Genomic DNA, 18,279 nt, shown 5'->3' on the forward strand with positions numbered 1-18,279 from the left:
TTCTGTATTGGGTTCTGCAATCTCTGTTGATTGTTGGAGATCTCCTTACATCACAAGGATGCCAGATACGTGGTTTGTTCCTGTTGGATTTTTTTGGTGTCGGGTTGTGTTTTTTTTTTTAAATGTTTTACATATGGGCAAAAAAGATGGAAAAAATAATAATTTCTTGTAACCATGTTTACATTGGGAATAAAAGCTGTGTTAACTCTTAACACAACTTTACCCTCATGAGAGATGCAGCCTTGCCAGCCCTGGATAAGCTCTTAACCTCTAAAACAACTCTTCATCATAATAATTGCATCTCGCATAGCAACTTTTAAAGCCAAAAAGCCTCAGGGTACCTCCAAGACATATCAAGAGGCTCTGTTAAGCACAAGACTGAGGTTCCCATAGGGGCTCTCCTTAACACCGAAGAGCTGGGAATGGCTGTAGCTTTGCAAGCAAGTGAACACAAAGAAGTGAACCCAAAGGACTCCCAGCAATGGTTTTGGACCTTTCTAAATTTGCAAATTCCTGAAAAATTTTTAGTCAAAGTACAGATATCTTTAAAAATTTCACATATGCTGATGGATTTATATCCCTGCTTTTGCCAGCCACATTTCATGGGCCTATAATAGTAATCAACATAGTGTTATAGTAGTCAGTGGACCACAGGCTGAAAATCACTAAGTAAGGCTATCATCTCACAGTGGGCCAAAAAAGTAACAAATCCACAGAGATTCAATTTGCATGCAAGAAAATGTCCCAGGAACTTGTCATACAAGATGGATCTGGGTGTCTGCGGCCAACTGCAAAGGACAGGTCTGAGGGCTGAAGTCCCCAATGCTGCAAGCTGAAGAGAAGAGTCTCCCCAGCTAGACAGAGCCCAGTCATGTCCAGGGACAGGCTGATGGAACTCTCTCTAAATGCTAATCCCCCATCAGGATGCAAAATAAGGACTGCAATTAAGCGTACATATGTCAGGTAATACAAATATGCACATTTCTGTCACTTCCTCCTGCTAGGAACAGAGACTACGTGATGCTCATTCCCTGGTTGAGGACCTAGCACCTTGTCTCTTGGGCAACAAGCTCTGCAGCTGTATCTCCAAGATGACACGTTAGAAAGGGGCACAGGATACAGCTTATATTGCCAACTGCATGTGAAACAGACATCCTTTACAGGAGGCTCACAAAATAATGTTTTGATTGGGTTCTCCAGATCAGGAAGTATTTGAAAAACTTAACCTTTGGAATTTAGCATATCAGCTCATATGCTGAACCACAGTTGGCAGAAGAAAAGGTCCATGAAATGCTGGATCAAGTTTGTGCCTCAAACAGCAGCACACTGGGAGGATAATGAACAAGAGCCCATCAGTTCAGTTCTCAGTTGCTTTTATTACTCACCTTCACTAAAAAGATTCTGCAAGCATCTCCCTGCAAGACATCGGGAGCCTTAAAAATGGAGATCACTCCAGTGACCAGACTGGACATTGCTGCTTCAGAGATATCTCATGTTTTAAACAAACACTGCAGCACAGATACAACGCTAAGATTTCCTTCCTCTGCCCGCTTGGGGACCCACGCTGAGCTGGCCAGCCAGCTGCCATGCCTGCTCAAAGGATGTAGAGGAGTTTCCTGCAGCCTTTTTATGTCGCTTGCTCCCACTCAGCTCCTCAGCTCCCTCCCTAACTGATCATAACTGCATCAAAGACCATCAGGACCTGGTTTCCTGTCTGTACTTCCTTCTGAGCCACAAGGTCTCCTCAGAATAAACACCACACATTTAAAAAAAAAAAGAAGAAAGGGTATTTCCATGGTGGTTCTTTCCACACTGATTCAAAACCTGGTCCCTGGGATATTCACCAGCATCAAACCTGGCTTTGCCAGGGGGTGACTTTCCTTGGCCTAAGGCTGAGGCAGTGCTGTGACGGAGCATGGGCACCACTCTCACAGCAGATTGGAAGCTGAAAGGAGAGACAAAGTGCACGATGCCCAGCATGGGCACAGGTAAGATCACTCTTAAAGAAGGCTCCAGTTCTGGGCATTTTCTCTCTGAGAGGAGTCCAAGGTGGAGCAAGCCTGTTGGAGGATGCACGGCTCCAGCCAAAAGGCAGAGATCTGGCACACAAAGGGCTGCTGTGAGCAGGCTCCCACTTAATGGTTCATGGAAGATGATACGTGGGGGTCAACAAAGGCCTTTGGGCTGGGACAGCCACCAGCGGGTGCATTCACTTGTCTGCCTCTTGGATTTTCTCCTCTGAGACTCACCTGAAGGAAAGGGGAGCAGGCACAATGATCCTGAGAAGGACGTGAAACTTTTGAAAGCACTAAATCCACACTGGATTTCCCATCTTACACATTTTGGATACAAGTCAAGCAAATCTTTACTTTTACTCTTGGGAAGGCAGCTGTACCCTGTCCCCTACTCTTTCCTGGTTTCTTCATGCCTCTTCTAAAACACACTGGTGAAGTTTATTTTGGGGAACTGAAAAAGGAGAATGGTTCCTGCATCTTCCACTTTTGTTTTGTTTGAAAAACTGAGCTTTGCAAACCTTTTCTAGGCACAGTGACCCTGTAGTCTGATTCATTTTACCTTTCTTTCCCAACTGCCTGGTCTTCCAGAGAAAAGCAATTTTTATCTTTGACTGCAGAAGCATCCTCTGTCCACTCTGTAAGTGCATCAGAGATCACCTTTGAAGTAACAGGGTATCCTGGGAGACAGCGCTGTGCCTGCTCCTGTGTTATACACAGGTAAAGACAATCCCTGAAAGCATGGCTTTGACAAGATCCTTTCACATATTCCTTAGCCTTCATAGAAGATCAGGGAAGGGCAGGGAAAACTTTCATCTGGAGGCTCCGGGATGCCAGCACAGGCCTGACACAACCCCTGGGAGAAGGATGAGTCAGAAATAATCAGGCCAAGAGGACTTGGATATTTGCTTTCTCCCGACATGCAGGCAGCTCCCTCTGCCTCATGCCTGTACAGAGAAGAGCAAAAAGTAACAAAGCAGGGAAGACTGGCAAAGCACATGAATGATGTCCACTCAGAAGGCAACTTTTTTTAAAAAAAAAACAATTCTGTTTTTTTTTCTCAGTTGGATTGCATGAGAAGGACTTGTTCCAATAAAGCTTGATCAGGGCATGGGTCAGCACTGCAGAGCTCCGCAATTAAGTAACATCCCAGTAACACCTAGAACCCTCTTGGCTGGACGTTACAACCAGAGGATCCCTTCTGCACTGGTACATCTCCTTCCATATAGATTGCAGAAAATGCCTCATACAGTGTTTTCTGCAGTTGGGGTTGGAGAGACAAGGCAGACTTCAAAGTGTGGCCACATCCCTGATCAGCAGATATATCATCAAGTCCCAAGTATGAGTGACAGCCCTGCAATGGCTTTGCAGACTTTCTGGGAAAGAAGAATTCTTGTTCAAACAGATATTTTCCTTGAACACTTTCACTAAACGGCTTACGGATAAGAGAAAATGCAGATGTATGCACCACAAAACAGCTCAGTGAATGGTTTCCTGCAGCATCTAAAACCCACATGTATGCAAGCAGTAAAAGCTCAGAAGTCAAAGATGACCTTTGATCTGAGGGGCTGTGGGATCACAACACTGTCATAACTCTACAGTAATTCAGATGACAAAGTGGAAAGAGGGAGAACAGAGTTCAGCTTACGATCTCTCAAGAAGACTGTTTAAATTTTCTGTGAAATAGAATAGCAATTTTTCCTTAATCTTGCCTCAAAACTGCTGTTGTACAGGATAATTAATTTTATTGGCCTCAAATTCTCTTTCATCTCTGATTTTTTTTATCAGTTTTATAGCCCTGTAATACTATTCTGTACCTGGGTCTAAATGACATGACAATTCATTGGCCACATTGCACAGAATGAAATCAATCCAAAAAAACGGAATGATGTCTTTGATATCATCATATCGTGATGATTAACAAGAGCAAGAAAAACTAAACACACACACAAAAAATCACTTTATCTTCTTTACTAGTGGTGGATAAGCTAATCAAACCATGCAATATTTCTAACCAAGCCTGTTACTGGATCTCATCACACTAAATGAGCAGAACTTGGATCGCAAAGTAAGCTTACAAGAGGGAAGTTCCTTAAGTCAGAATCATCAAGATTTGGCTTCTGGAGCTTTACTTTCTGTTCTGTTGGCTTACAGCATAGTAAAAGTACAAATAAGGCAGAACAGAAAGCTTAAAAGGCAATGAGAAGAATAACGCAACTTATAAGGCAGACTCTGCTCATCTGACAATTCCCAGCATCCCATAAACACCAAAAAGCAATTCAGCCAGTGACCTTCAAAAAACTGGATTCCTTTACCCAGGGACTGCGTATTCAAGATCAAAGTTTCACAAGACTTCAGTCTGCAAGAGTGGCATATTAGCTATTCAGCTGTAACTCCTGTAATGACAGGAGACAGCTGAGATCTGCTCAAACCAAATTACAGCTCTGATTATGCAAAACGTTACGGTTCTGCATTTCCTGACACCAAGACTACTTCAGAATGCAGCTTGAAGATATCTGCTCTAAGATTTCTGAAAACAGGCAATTAAAACAACAAGAGAAAAACTAGTTTATTAGTCTACTCATATTTGGTAAAGAATACTTCATGACAAATTATATATACGAACGTATCAACGGCTGAATATAAACACTGAGAAGTATTTCGTAAAATATATCTCATACCGTCAGGGAGTTGTTTACAGGACAAAGCATCATCAAGATCTTTGGCAGTTGACGGGTCGATGGTGAAAATGCATTCTTTCCTATCCAAGGAAAAAAGAAGAAAAGCAAAATTTATCTTCCAGTCATGAAGAAGGTATCAAAACACAGAGACCATCAGATACATCCAGACAACAACAACCATGCTTTCAGAAGACTCTGTCTGTTGAAACGTCTTCCAATCTAATCTGAAAGTCTAAATCTAATATAAAAAAAAAATAAATATATGTTTTAGACAAATGAATCTCCTTTGGGTTTTTTTTGTTGTTGTTGAATTTTTCTTTTTGGTTTAACTGCTTGCTCTTAACAGCTTTCATTTTGTTACTGATTTTCCTCCAGAAAAACTAACCAATTTAGCCGATCAAGTTCACTCCAAAGAAACAAGCAGGAAGAAGTCTTGATGCCTTGCAGCTAGAGTAAAAATAGATTGTTCCTAATTGCAAAGCTAAATGGAACACAAATAACCCCCATCCCCATGCATAAGAGTAGATATCGCAGCATCTGAAACTCCACGAGCACAGCTAGCACAGAACAGAGGCAGTGAAACATTTACAAACCAAGCTGAATGATAATAAAATTGAGTGAGAGTTTTGGTCTCAGTAAAGACACCCAAGAGGTGCAGTACTTTACAGTACCTACATTGCCTATTATGCACGAAGGAGAAAAGCAGGTCCAATCAGAAACGCTACGAAAGTTATAGAAAGAAAGAGTTCCAAATCAGCTAATTAGATCTAGCAAATCAACTTAGTGCTTAGGAAGAGCTGAACGCCCTTTCACATATGCTGTACTAGGTGGTACCTGGAATATGCAGCCCTGCTGGAAGGCTCACATATGTATGTCCCATAGTGGTGGGTGGCAGGAACACTGGGAACATACCAAGATGGATCACAGATATGGTCTGGGGCCACGTAGATGAGACAAAATAGAGCACCTCACTCAGGAATCATCACATTTAATAGAGCAGAGCCTGGCATCAGCAAAACCCAAAACCTGAAGCTCTCAACAAATAAAGCTTCCTAAACTCCTGCTTCAGGGTCTCCCTTCATCCTGGGCTGCTCTACAGCAACTTCTTGCCTGGGCCCCTGGACTACAGCAGGGTTCACCCAAGCAGTATGTGGAATGTGGGACTGGAGCTGAAGAGCAGTGAAAACAGTAAAGGAACGAGTTTGCTGGTTTATTTTCCTTTTATCTTAACCTTTAGAATAAGTTCGGCTCCTCCCTAGTTGAAAGATCCCCAAGCACAATGGTATAGGCTGATGCTGCCAAGGAAGAGACCAGACTGCTTCTTTTCTTTTTTTCCTCTTTGTCTCAGAAAAACTCATAACATGATGGCAACTCCCTTCTAGAGATGTATAATGAAAACACATATTATTTTTCTTACAGCATAACCATTGGTATACTCCTGGGGTAGGAGAAGTGGGAGGGGAAAAATTACAGCAAACTTTTAAAGGAGCAAGTGTCACGTGGAATTAGCAAGTCTTAGTCTTTTTGCATGGATGCTCACACAGCAAGAGTAACATCTCTATCTTCGCAGGCCTACCACTTCAGTACTTAAATGCTCTGGGTGGTATCTGTTGGTGTCAGACAGCCGGCAGCATGTATTTATATAATTCCACCAGGCACACTAAATAGAGATTTTCAAAGACATAAAAATCAGTAAAGTACTTCACTGCCTTCTGAGACTTTGAAAATCTTTTAGAATATGCTAGTTTTCAGATTGGATAGCAAAGCTGCCTTAATCCCCAGATGCACATTAGTTTCTGATCCTTCGCATGCATCTAAACAAATTAGAGACTGTGACATTGAAAGATATAAACTCTTTTCAACTACACCGGGACTTCGATCTGTGGCTGCCTGGCTATCCAGCACTGGGAATCAATCGATTTTTAAAGGCTTGCAAGCAACCTTACTTCCATAAATATATATTCCTTAAAATTCCACCTAAGGATCGAATTTCAGGATACCTCCACTCCAAGGTATCGTACAACTTTCTTTAGGGAGCCATGTGTACGCAGATACACAGACACCTATACTATAACCAGTACGGGGGCAGGTACGTCTGCCAACCTGCAGGTATTGCTACACCAGGTCCCACAAATGCACAGGGTATAAAGGCAACAGCATCAGGGCACTGCGAGTCCCCCTCCAGCCACAACTAGTAAATATCCCTTTAAGTTACTTCATTTAAAAGAGCAAACGGCACTGAATGGATACTAATGGCTTGCTATCTGACAAGTGAGCAAGAAAAAGGCTTAAGAGCTTCTTCAAAGAGAACATGGGTTCCTGTGTCAGGGGACTAGAGCTTATCCCAGATGTTCAGGGCCTGCAACCACAAGCATCTGCCACCCATTGCGAATAGTAGCTCCAGGCAGTTCAAAAATTAGCAGATTGGTTTCAACAAAGTGCATATTTGCAGCCTGCCCTGGAAAGAAGCGAGCATAAATACACGGGTGCCAAAATCTGAACACATTTATACAATGGTAGGACCTAAGGGGCTGCTTTGCTGAGATGCATTTGGCCAGCCAAATCTACTACAGAGGTCAGCGGTGGCCCCAGTTCAGAGAGCCCGAACCTGTGGGGCCGGCAGGGCAGCCCCAGCCTCCCTGGGCAGGGGTTCCTGCACAGCCTGCTGCCTGTCGGGATGCGCTGGCCGGGCTCTGAGCAGCCTCTCAGCATACAAACTGCAGGCACAGACACAGCTCGCCATCTGAGATACTTAAACTCACAGATGCAAAGCTGAAGAGGCGTCCAGACAAATACTGATTTAGCATTTCTCACCAGCATTTCTACATGCAGCACAGCTGGGATATGTTTTACCACCAGGCTCAGATCTGCTTCTCTTTTAAAACTACTCAAGGGACTTGAACTTGTAGCTTGTCACAGGCAGTTTATTCTGGGCACAGACTGCAAGGTGAGGTAAGAAAGTCACTGAACAAGTAACACACGGAATGATACTCCCTGGCATAAGGACTGTGCAGAAGTGTTGCAGAGCCAATGGCCAGGTAGTCAATGGGACAAGAGAAGTCGATCTGCAAGCAGAGCTCAAAGTTTATAGCAGTGAGATAATCTTGGCACACAGGAGTACACCTTGTTGAAGTTTTCTAAGCGAATTCCGCTCACCAGTAACTGCATTATTAAGTGTGATGAATTATATTTCTGGTTTTCAGTTTTTATTTCTGGAGAAGTTTCAGATGGCTATAGGAACCGGGGCTGGCATGTGGGAAAGAAAACAATCCATCAAGTGATGGGACTGCAGCACTGAGCCCGAGCGCAGCAACCCGCACACGTGCTCCTCCAGGGCAAGGTCTCTGAGGAAGGCATGTTCTCAGCTATCTCCTTCCACTTTTCCTCCAGCCCTACTGTATCACATTTTATCTCCAGCATGTTGCAGAGAGACGCCTCTCGTTCCAGAGAGAATCGGTGCAAGGCAATGAAAAGCAAGAGGAGGAAAGGCTGGGTGCCGCTGCTCAGCAAGCTGTCCCCTCCCTTGGCACCTACACCAGTCACTCCTGTACAGACCCCCAGGGAGGACCCTGGAGGCAGCTGACAAAAACCATCTGGGTGAAGAAATAACATTGCTCCCAGTTATGTGGCAAGTCCACCCTGTGAAGAGGAAGGAGCCGTTCAAATTCCTCCCCTGACCATAGTGTCTGGCTGTACAATACCCCAAAGGCTGTGGCACAAGGGATCTCAGAGAGATCAGACCACATTTCTGACCGTGATCAATAACAAAACCAACCTGCAGTGAGTTGTATGTCTAAAGTTCAAGGCAATAGCACTTTTTATGCACCTGCTAACAAAGATGTTGCTTAAGAACAAGCAAATAGCCCAGTTACATTCATGCAAATTTGCACCGACCACAGGTAAATACAAATTGGCAGCCGTCTGCAGTTACTGGAGGGCCGCCAAGGTGACCTTATGGGTTAAGGAGCTTGATCATGCCCCTCTCCCTCTTCCTTAAAAGCCCCAAAGGAGCCATCTCTCATTGTCATTACACCTAATAAAAATCTGTTTTATTCATTTCAAATTGTCAAAACATACTTTGTAGAAGTAATGAGATGTTCCAAGTACACTCATTCCAACATACACACAACTTGGTTAGTTAAAGGAAAATGGTTTAGGAGATAGACACACACACAGACTTAAGAGATTTTCTGGTCTTCAAGTTGGAAAGGACCAGAGATAAACATGTGCCTTTAAGAAACCCCCAGCACTGATCGAAAACAAACATTTCAGTGTGGAAACTTCCACTTTTTACAGCAGCCTCTTCGTCCAAAATATATGTTTAATGCAGATTTGCAGAGGTGGACTTGCTCTGGCATGGAGTTTCTGTTGATGGAAGAATAAAATCTTTTCTCCCTCCTCCTCATGGTCAGAGGTTTTGTGCACCAGAGTAAGGCAACACCTGCAAGAGTTTTGGAGGATCAGGGGAACAGCTTGCACTAAGCGTGGTGGACCTGCAAGCAAGACTCAGGAAAGCACGTGCCACACAGACCGCCCAGACCCTGCCAGCCCCAGGTAGCACCCGGGAGCACTGACCCAGCCACTTCCAGCCTCGAGGCAGTGACAAGAGCACCGCCAAAGCCAAAGCTCGCATGCTGGCCCTGTCTCCCATCTTGCAAATCAACCACCTGGGAAAAAAAATTGCAGAATAGAGCACTTAGTTTATTAGACAGTAACGACAGCGTCAACATATACAGGCTGGTATATCAATCCTAATTTAAGGAAAGCCAATTAAGTGCAGTTTCTCTTTGCACAACTTAAGGAAGACTAATTATAAGTGGTCAAGCATACCTGCAGAGCAGTTAGTCTTTTTACCTTTAACAGGACCTAAAATAAATGGTTAGTGCAGTGGTAGAGGTAAGATAAGTAGTCTGTTGGTGAGCTGGAATTACCGTCATGGTAATTAAAACATTCACAGATCACAGGACTGCAACAGCAGTTTGTTTTTCTTTGTGCAAATACGTACGTCTACGCAAAGGTATCGCAAGAATCAGCAGAGAAAATACTGTACAGTTGGTGCTGCAAGGTTTGGTACAATATATCAACTTTTGCCAGCTAAACTGTTCAGAATTCAACATATCAATCAGTTTAGCCATAAAACATAAACACCTACACCACAAGCAGATTACAAGTCCCAGTGGTCAGGGCTCCATCTCCACTCAAGTGGAAGGCTACTTGGATCAAGATGAAGCACTCACTGCATTTGTAAGCCATGGGCTCAGACTGTATTACAGGCAAGATTTCTGGCATGGCCAGTTGTTGGGCAAAGTTTAGGTGTTACCAGTGTGATTTGCTGTAAAAGCAGCTTGGTGCTGCTAACGGAGAAAAGCACCAATTTGTACACAGTGGACAAAGCAGCACCCTGCAGCCATGCAGATCCTCCTAACACAACTGGATGGCCTTCCCAGCCAGCAGCACACAGATGAGTCAGCTTGCCAGTGGAGTCACGGAGCCCAGATTTTCACCACTCTAACAAATGCCAACAACCGTGAAGGAACAGTTCAGAGAACTGCATGTACCCACTAGAGCATCAGAAAACTCTGGATGAAGCAAGATGTTGTCCTTACCAGCTGAAGTGAACACTTGCAGGAGGCAGAGTCCTAAAGAAGCAAGTATGAACCAGCTATTCAGGAACCTGGGAAAGCAGAGGATGGAGGAAGGACATCCCAGGCACCACCAGCACAAGTCAGCTCGGCAGCCTAACTGTGTCCACACTCCTGTGTGCCGCAGATCACCACCCCTCCTGGCCCCAGCTGCAGCCACCACCAGCTCAAGTCACTCAGACTGAAGCTCCAACTTTGCCATTTGCCTGAACCTGGACTGCTCAGGGTTGAGGTCATGGGCAGAATTTAGACTGCCAAGTCTCACGAGAGAGAAGAGGAGAGCTGGGCACCTCTGCAAGCAAACCAGAGCACCTAAGGAAGGGGTTGAGCAGGGAACCGCCAAAGGTCTCCCAACAGGAAACCCAGACACAGGGTCTTAGATAAGAATAGAACAGAACAGAATGGAATAGACTATTTCAGTTGGAAGGGACCAACAACGAGCATCTAGTCCAACTGCCTGACCTGTTCAGGGCTGAACAAGTTAAAGCATGTTATTAAGGGCATTGTCTAAATACCTCTTAACACTGACAGACTTGGGGCATCAACCACCTGCCTAGGAAGCCTGTTCCAGTGCTTGACCGCCCTCTCGGTAAAGAAATGCTTCCTAATGTCCAGTCTAAATTTGCCTTAGTGCAGCTTTGAACCATTCCAATGTGTCCTATCACTGGATTCCAGGGAGGAGAGATCAGCACCTCCCTCTCCACTCCCCCTTCTCAGGAAGCTGATAGAATTAAGGTGCCTGACCCCAATTACCTTATTCATCTCCCCATCCCGACTCTCTCCCAAGGGCAACTTTCAGACTGAAGCAGACTCTTGCAATGTTTACCAGTCGTTCATGAAAACCAACACATCCAAAACAACTACAGAAGAGAACAAAGAACACACCAGAAGCCACAGCACCCACTAGCCTGGAAAATGTGGCCAAAACCTGCTTCCTGTGAATTCCCAGCACACAAACACTGCACGACTGAAGACTCAAGCAGCTCAGTGGCTATCCACACGCTGACCATCCTGCCTTGCCCCAGGCTCGGTGCTCACAGGCCACAGTCCCTCCAGTCATCCAACAGCTCCTGAAGCACCAAGCTAAACCTTTTGCAGAAGCTTTAGCCTATTTCCAAAGGCCAGGCTGCTGCAGCTGGAGGTGAGACAGTAATGACCGTCATTTTGTTTATTAAAGTTTAGGTAGTGCAAGCCTTCTTCAAACTTGAGTATGTCAGTGCTAAGACATTTACAGTACGAGTGACTGCATGTCTAGACACTTGCAATGCATTTACATTCTTCTAGGGACTCCTCAGATTGTCCTGTTCTCTCCACTTTGTGAGTACACACAATAGCCTGGTGGGAGTGAAAGCTCAGCCTCCTGGTTTACCCTTATTAACTCCAGCTCAAAGCTGGCATTTTAAAATTAAGCACAGCAAAGGCACTTTTAGAATCTTTAAGCTCTTCAGGTCATTTCTAAGACCCTGCTGAGCTCCATCTTGCAAAAGTTAAACAGACATAATTTCTCAGAGCTGGAAACAGTTGTTTTAATTTGGGAATGGGCATCCTAGAGCTGTCAACTCAGTCCAGTGAACGCTACTAACATTTTTTCACACAACAGTCCAATTGTTATGGCAACCACAAAAATCAATCTCGTTCTTCAATCACAAGTAAACCCAGCTCGACCACGGTGTCTGCACAGGTTTGTTATAAAGTGCCAGTAAACATGGGACCAATTCCACTGATGTTCACCACTCAAATGGGGATGAAGTACTCTTTCTCCGAGAGAAATTTCAGAGAACAATCAGTGCCTGAACATTTCAGAGACTTCAACATCCCACTCCTAAAGTCATCTATTACGTGTAGTGTCTACCACATTTGTCACACTTGACACTGGCAGATTTTAGTTAAAACCCCAGAGTGGCTGCTTCCAAGACAGATTCTTAAAAGGAATATATTTTAAAAACATGCCTGCAACAGAAGTACCCTGACAAATCTCTGATGGCACTCTGAATGCCCTGTAACAAACTGACAAAGATACTTGACACATCACAAAACTCTTTTTGTATTGTGCATAAATTTCAAAATGAATCCAGATTATAAAATATTTGGAAGCAAAAACTGCCCCCTCCAAACACTAATTGTTATAAGCCTCACAAAAATCCAGCATAACATAAAATGCATTGAAAACTCAACTTTCTACATCAAGTCAGTACAGTTCTTTTTAATTTCTCTGTGTTTATGTTTTAGCTAATGTCCTGTTCTGGTTCAGAAAACAGTTCTTAGTCCAAGAGAGCAGCTGACAATGACTCCTGATGTGTTACACATCTACAACAATAAACATTTACATTTTCACCAAGGACTGCTCACTGGACTGTTGAACCAGAATCAATTATTCCTTCTATATATTTATGGCCCCCAAGTAAGGGGGTAGATGGAAAAAAGAGCACTGCAGTCTTGTAACATGCCTAAATGGCTTGAAAAGCCAACTTATATATAAACAAGATCAGAGACCGAGTACCAGCAGTATTTCCTACAAGTCATGCTGTAATTGTGCCACAAATATAATGAGGTCTCTGCATCACCACTATCCCACGCAAGAAGGTGGAGTGTAATTGAAAATGCACTTGCATTATATAAACTACTTTAATCATAGATGCACAGAGCTAGAAATGGAAGAGACATTAGGTCATCCAACCCCCATAGGTCACAGCCAAACTACTTATGACAATACATTTGCAAGGACTTTCTCCAGTATAGTATTAAGCATCTTTAGTATATGGAGTTTCCAATACTTTCTTTAGCAGTCTAAGCTACAATCTATTTTAGGTTGGACAGGAAGGGTTTCCTCTTTGTTTTACCTTACTTGTCCTCATAACACCCCTTTCTATCCTCCACCACCTTAAATGATTCCCATTTTTTCATTTTGGTCCACATATTTTACCTATCAACTACTACGTCTTTCACAAACTTCTAGTTTCAGTGTTGGCAAATATACATCGAACAGTTAATCCTTTTTTGTAAATCAATCCATCATCTCCCAGAATATTTTTGTTAGTCTTTCTGGACTGCCCCACTTCTAAATCCATGCTGTGATACCTCCAGTACAGCCCTGCCTCATATACCTGCATGTGTGCCATCTGTATTACGATTTTTTCTTTTACTTTTTAGAGAGTGAGGATCTGAGAATAGCCTGGGAACAAGGATCCAATCACCCAAAAACTTCAGGGCAGATGAACAGGTCAAAGCATGCTTCAGACCACTCCATCAGAATGGAGCCACGAGGAAAATGTTGTTCCTTGTAATGACCAGCCTATCCTAGTGACCAGTGATTAGTCCTGAAATACCACAGCAGGGACACACTGCCTCACCTGCTGAAGAAGTTCTGGGTTTCTTCATCAACAGTATGAGAGATAGACATCTGGGTTGACAACAGGACTTGGATCCTTCATCTCCTATCTACCTTTGTGCTACCTGACCTGTAGCAAGAGAAGGGCAGCAGCAAAGCACCATGATATCAAGGAAAGCAGCGGTATTTGGCACACCTGAACTGGGGCACTTAACATATATAAACATGAGAGGACAGGGCACTTTCTTCTGCTCATCAAAAGCCCACCTTGTGATCCAGTGGAAACCAGTAAGAATGGACACGTTCTCAAACTGATTTAAGATTTTATCCTCATCTTCCTCTGTTATTCTCTCCATTTCTCTCCATAAAATACGCAGCCAGGCAGCAACAAGACTGTATGTATAACAATCTAGTCGCAAAAGTTATTACTGTTTTCTACAACTAAACAGATTCTTAACTAAGCAAGCTTAGTTTTGATGGTCTACAAGATCAGAATGCAATAATCCTGTCATCCGATTCTGCTTGAAGCTGCACTTCCAATGACCACGTGCACCCTTCTGTAAGGAAAAACACCAGTGAAGTTGCCAGTGTGTCTATGTACACCAGCCACTGGTAACAACAGCATCTGAGAGCAAAGACCATGCATCATTTTGTACAAAACAGTGTCACCACAACTGCTGTAGCTATAGTGTAGTAGAAAATGTTATGAAAACAGAGAGGAGGATGCAAAGAAGCCAACCAGAAGCAAGGAGCTGAATCACATCACTCTGACAGCAGCACCATATTTATTGAGAGTTTTACTTACTCGGCTAACAGGTGAGGATGGAGCTAATGCAAGCTCTCCTCACTGATCCAGGAAGGGTACCATTCCCCAGACTGCCTGCACGGCAGAAGCACCCAGAGCAGGTACAGCCATCATCACCATCTTCTGGAATCAATCCTGTTAGAGAGGGACTAGATCTGATATCCTTAGACACCACTGAGTAATCCTTTGTATGCCTTGTATCTGTCTATGGAGAACATTAAATTAGTCACAGAACAGCTCAGTGAGAGGGCAGAGATCATAATCTGGCCCTGTTTGTGTCTCCACTCCACGCCAAGATAACAGTCAGGTCTGTAAGCAATGTTGCTTATACATTTGCTAAACAAGTCATTTCTCAGTTTCCATCAGAAACCAGAGCATTTTTACATATCCTATTATAGCTGAGTAAGTCGTGCTCTACTTAACACTAGCTTTTTGTAGTGGAAAATCTCCAGGAAACAAGCCGTTTAATGATGTTTTATCTGACTTGCACTCATTTTTAACTAAAGTCATCCACCTGCCTTGAAAAGACATCTGTTTCAGAGGCTGACTGCTCTCCTCCAATACCCGTTGCACAGCTCAAGGCTGCCATTTTTACCATCACCTCTAATTTTATCAGCCAATAATCTCCTTGGACATCTACAGCAAAGAGCATGCTGTCAAACCTTTACTATAAACACTGCTGATCCCTGTTACCAGCTGTAACACTCCTGAAGAAGGAAATAAATAGTAGGCAGAACTGCAGTGCAGGTACTGTCCTGCTGCCGGTGCTTTCTCATTACAAACAGTGTTACAGAGCTTCCCTCCACAGCAGACACAAAGACGAAGCAGAGCACCTCCAGTCTTCCTCCCTTATCAACGTTTCTGAATAGGCAGCCAAAATTACAATTTAGCCTTCAATAACTTGGATAGCTTTAGGTCAGTTGCAATTGAGGTCACACGCTGAAATACCAAGATGCAAATTTTAACTGAAAGCTTTGCTGCATTAGAGCTCTTTGCCTGCAAGAGCAAAGTTCATCAACTCTGCCCTGCAAGGGAAACAAGTGAGCACTAATTGCCTCCTGCCAATGCAGTGGATCCTTGCTGTCCCACAGTCTGATGCTCTCCAGGCCTTCCAGCCTCGTGGGAGGAGTGGACAGTACGCTGCCATTCAGAGGCACCTCAGCAGAGAAATGGGCTGATGGGAATCTCATGAAGCTCAAAGGGAAAAGTGAAGTCATGCATGGGGGAGGAATAACTCCGTGCACCAGTACAGACTGGGGATCAACCAGCTGGAAAGCAGCTTGGCAGAAAAGGACCTGGGGTCCTGATGGACAAGTTGAACATGAACCAACAACATGCCATTGTAGCAAAGTCAGCCAACAGTCTCCTGGGCTGTATTAAGAAAAGTGTTGCCAGCAAGTCAAGAGATGCAGTCCTTCAGTCCTTCCCCTCTACTTGACACTGGTGAGACCACAGCTGGACTGCTGTGTCCAGTTCTGCACTCCCCAGTACCAGGAAGACATCAACACACTGATGCAAGTTTGCTGAAGGGCCTAGATGATGATTAAGGAATTGGAGTATCCGATCTACAAGGAGAGGCTGAGAGCTGGGGTTGTTCACCTTCAAGAAGAGAAGGTTCAGGCAGGGAGATCCTATCGCTGTGAAAATATACCTGATGGTAGGGAGTAAAGACGACAGAACCAGACTCTTCTCAGTGGTATCCAGCAACAGGTCAAGAGGCAATAGGCACAAAATACAGGAGATTTCATTTAAAGGTAAAAAACATCCATCTTTTTACTCTAAGGGCGATTGAACTCCAGAACACGTCCCTCAGAGGGGTTGTGGAATCTCCATCTTTGGATACCCAAACCCCAAATGTGCACAGCCCTGAGCAGCCTGCTCTAGTTGACCCTCCTCTGAGAAAGGGGGTGGAAGTAGATGATCTCCAGAGGTGCCTTCCAACCTCAACCATTTGGTGATTCTCAGGAATTCAGAGCTGCTCACTTGAAGTCAGTCATTTCTGCTCCTCAGACCACATCCATCTTGTAGATATTTCAGAGTTTCTTGCCACAGCACCCTTTCTCTGCTCAGTATTTTTAGCTCATTGTTTTGTATTTTGCCAGCTGAGAAACTGCAGTTTGTAATTTTACCTTCAGCTTCATATTTCTTCTTAAAAGTGAATACAATGTCCTGTTTATAATAATAAAATCACTAGTTGGCAGGATGACATCAAATGGAAAAAGAGAAAGCAACTGGAAAATTTAGAGCAAGCAATTTTGAGTGCCAAGTTTCACATTTGTAATAGTCCAGCGGAGGTCAACAGGCTCACTTATTATTAGGCAAATGGTAAAGAAATAGATATCCTCAATTTCTTCCATGTTAGACTATATAAACCATCTCTACTTGAACAGGTTCTAACGCTTTCCAAAAGAGTGATGTTATACATTTTCCACAGTAACACCAACAATGGGAGACAAGCAAAAGGCAGAACTGCTTTGCAAAGAACGGCCTTTTTTCTCTCTCCAATATTTAGGTTTTTGTTTCCCACTATGATCGGACTTTCCTGGCTTTAGTTTCTTGTCCCAGTTAAGCAGTAAAGGAAACAAAAAGATATGAATGAAACTAGAAACATTTAGAATGAGTCTTAGAAATAGCTCTTGGGTTTCTTAGATTCCTGGCTACACCTCTTCAAATGGCCTCCTCCTGCTGCCCCCGTCTCCTGCACCCATCTCTGAAATTTGCATTTCCTCCTTTGCGCTGACCCCTTCTTCTGTTCACGGGCTATATTTTGTCCCATACCACTGAAACACTAAGTGCAAAGCAAAGCAAACAAGGAAATGAAAATTACATGTTGAAACTCTGGAAAAGACCAGAAAATGGTTGAAACTCTGCACCCATCAAAATTTATCTCTATGACGTTAATCCTCCAAAGTTTCTCTGAAAGCAGAAACCAAACACTTCTCAAACTTCTAATGAAAAAATACCAATTCCAGTCAACCTGAATAATAAAATGAGAACTCTGGTCCTATCTGTATTATCACATTTAAAGTCTCTGGAAGGGAAGTTTCCTCAACGACGCTATTCTGATACTTTATGAAACTTCATGTTCTCTATAAAATACAACTGCAGTATGCAATGCCAACACCTATTACTTCCCTAGTACTTTTCATTAGAAGTTTTTGGTGCTCTTTACAAACAAGTAAGCTCGGAGTGCCTGTGAAATACTTGCTTAATTTTACAAATAGATAAACTCATGCAAGTAGAAAGCAGATGTCCGTGGCACAACTGTGCAGTAGTGGCAGAGTAGAGAGTTAAATCAGCTAAAAGATTTCAAAGCCGTCCACGAGGTTTGAATCTTTTCTGCCTTAAGTAATATTAAAATATTATGTAAACCTTTCTTTGTGAGCCATTACTGAAGAAATGAGAAAAAAAAAAGAAGATCTCTTGGAAGCAATTCTGCACAGGCTATGTAGGTGAGATCACAGTTGCTATCCAAACAGACTATGCATGGCAAGAACAGGTTTCCTGTAAAACTGTAAGACTTGCAGGAAGATCAAGGAATGTATTTACAAGATGGCACGGACAAAATATCCTTCCCTCCTCTTGCCCAGCCTCAGCAGCTTCGTGAAACACATCATCTCACTTTCATCTAAAACCACACTCACAAGTGCCTCCAGTGCAGAACCTCTACCTCCGTGCTCTACTCAGTAAATAGATTCAACCACGCTCAGGACACTGGTTAGCAGAACACAGAAGTTACCTTTTGAGGAGGAAAGAGTCATTTCCCATGATGAAAGGAAACAAGGAAAAGTTATCTCAGGAAGAGGAAACA

General features: G+C 43.5%; 1 protein-coding gene across 1 annotated transcript in view; it reads right to left on the minus strand.

Moving 5' to 3' along the window:
* Window positions 1-18,279, minus strand: part of DIS3L2 (DIS3 like 3'-5' exoribonuclease 2) — a 174,585-nt gene that overhangs the window by 91,301 nt on the left and 65,005 nt on the right. Inside the window, 1 exon segment of the mRNA XM_009698075.1 lies at window positions 4,694-4,773. Within this exon segment, the coding sequence (XP_009696377.1) occupies window positions 4,694-4,773 (80 nt within the window).

This window comes from Cariama cristata, unplaced genomic scaffold (genome assembly GCF_000690535.1).
Source record: "Cariama cristata isolate BGI_N322 unplaced genomic scaffold, ASM69053v1 scaffold20213, whole genome shotgun sequence".
Lineage (NCBI taxonomy): Eukaryota > Metazoa > Chordata > Aves > Cariamiformes > Cariamidae > Cariama > Cariama cristata.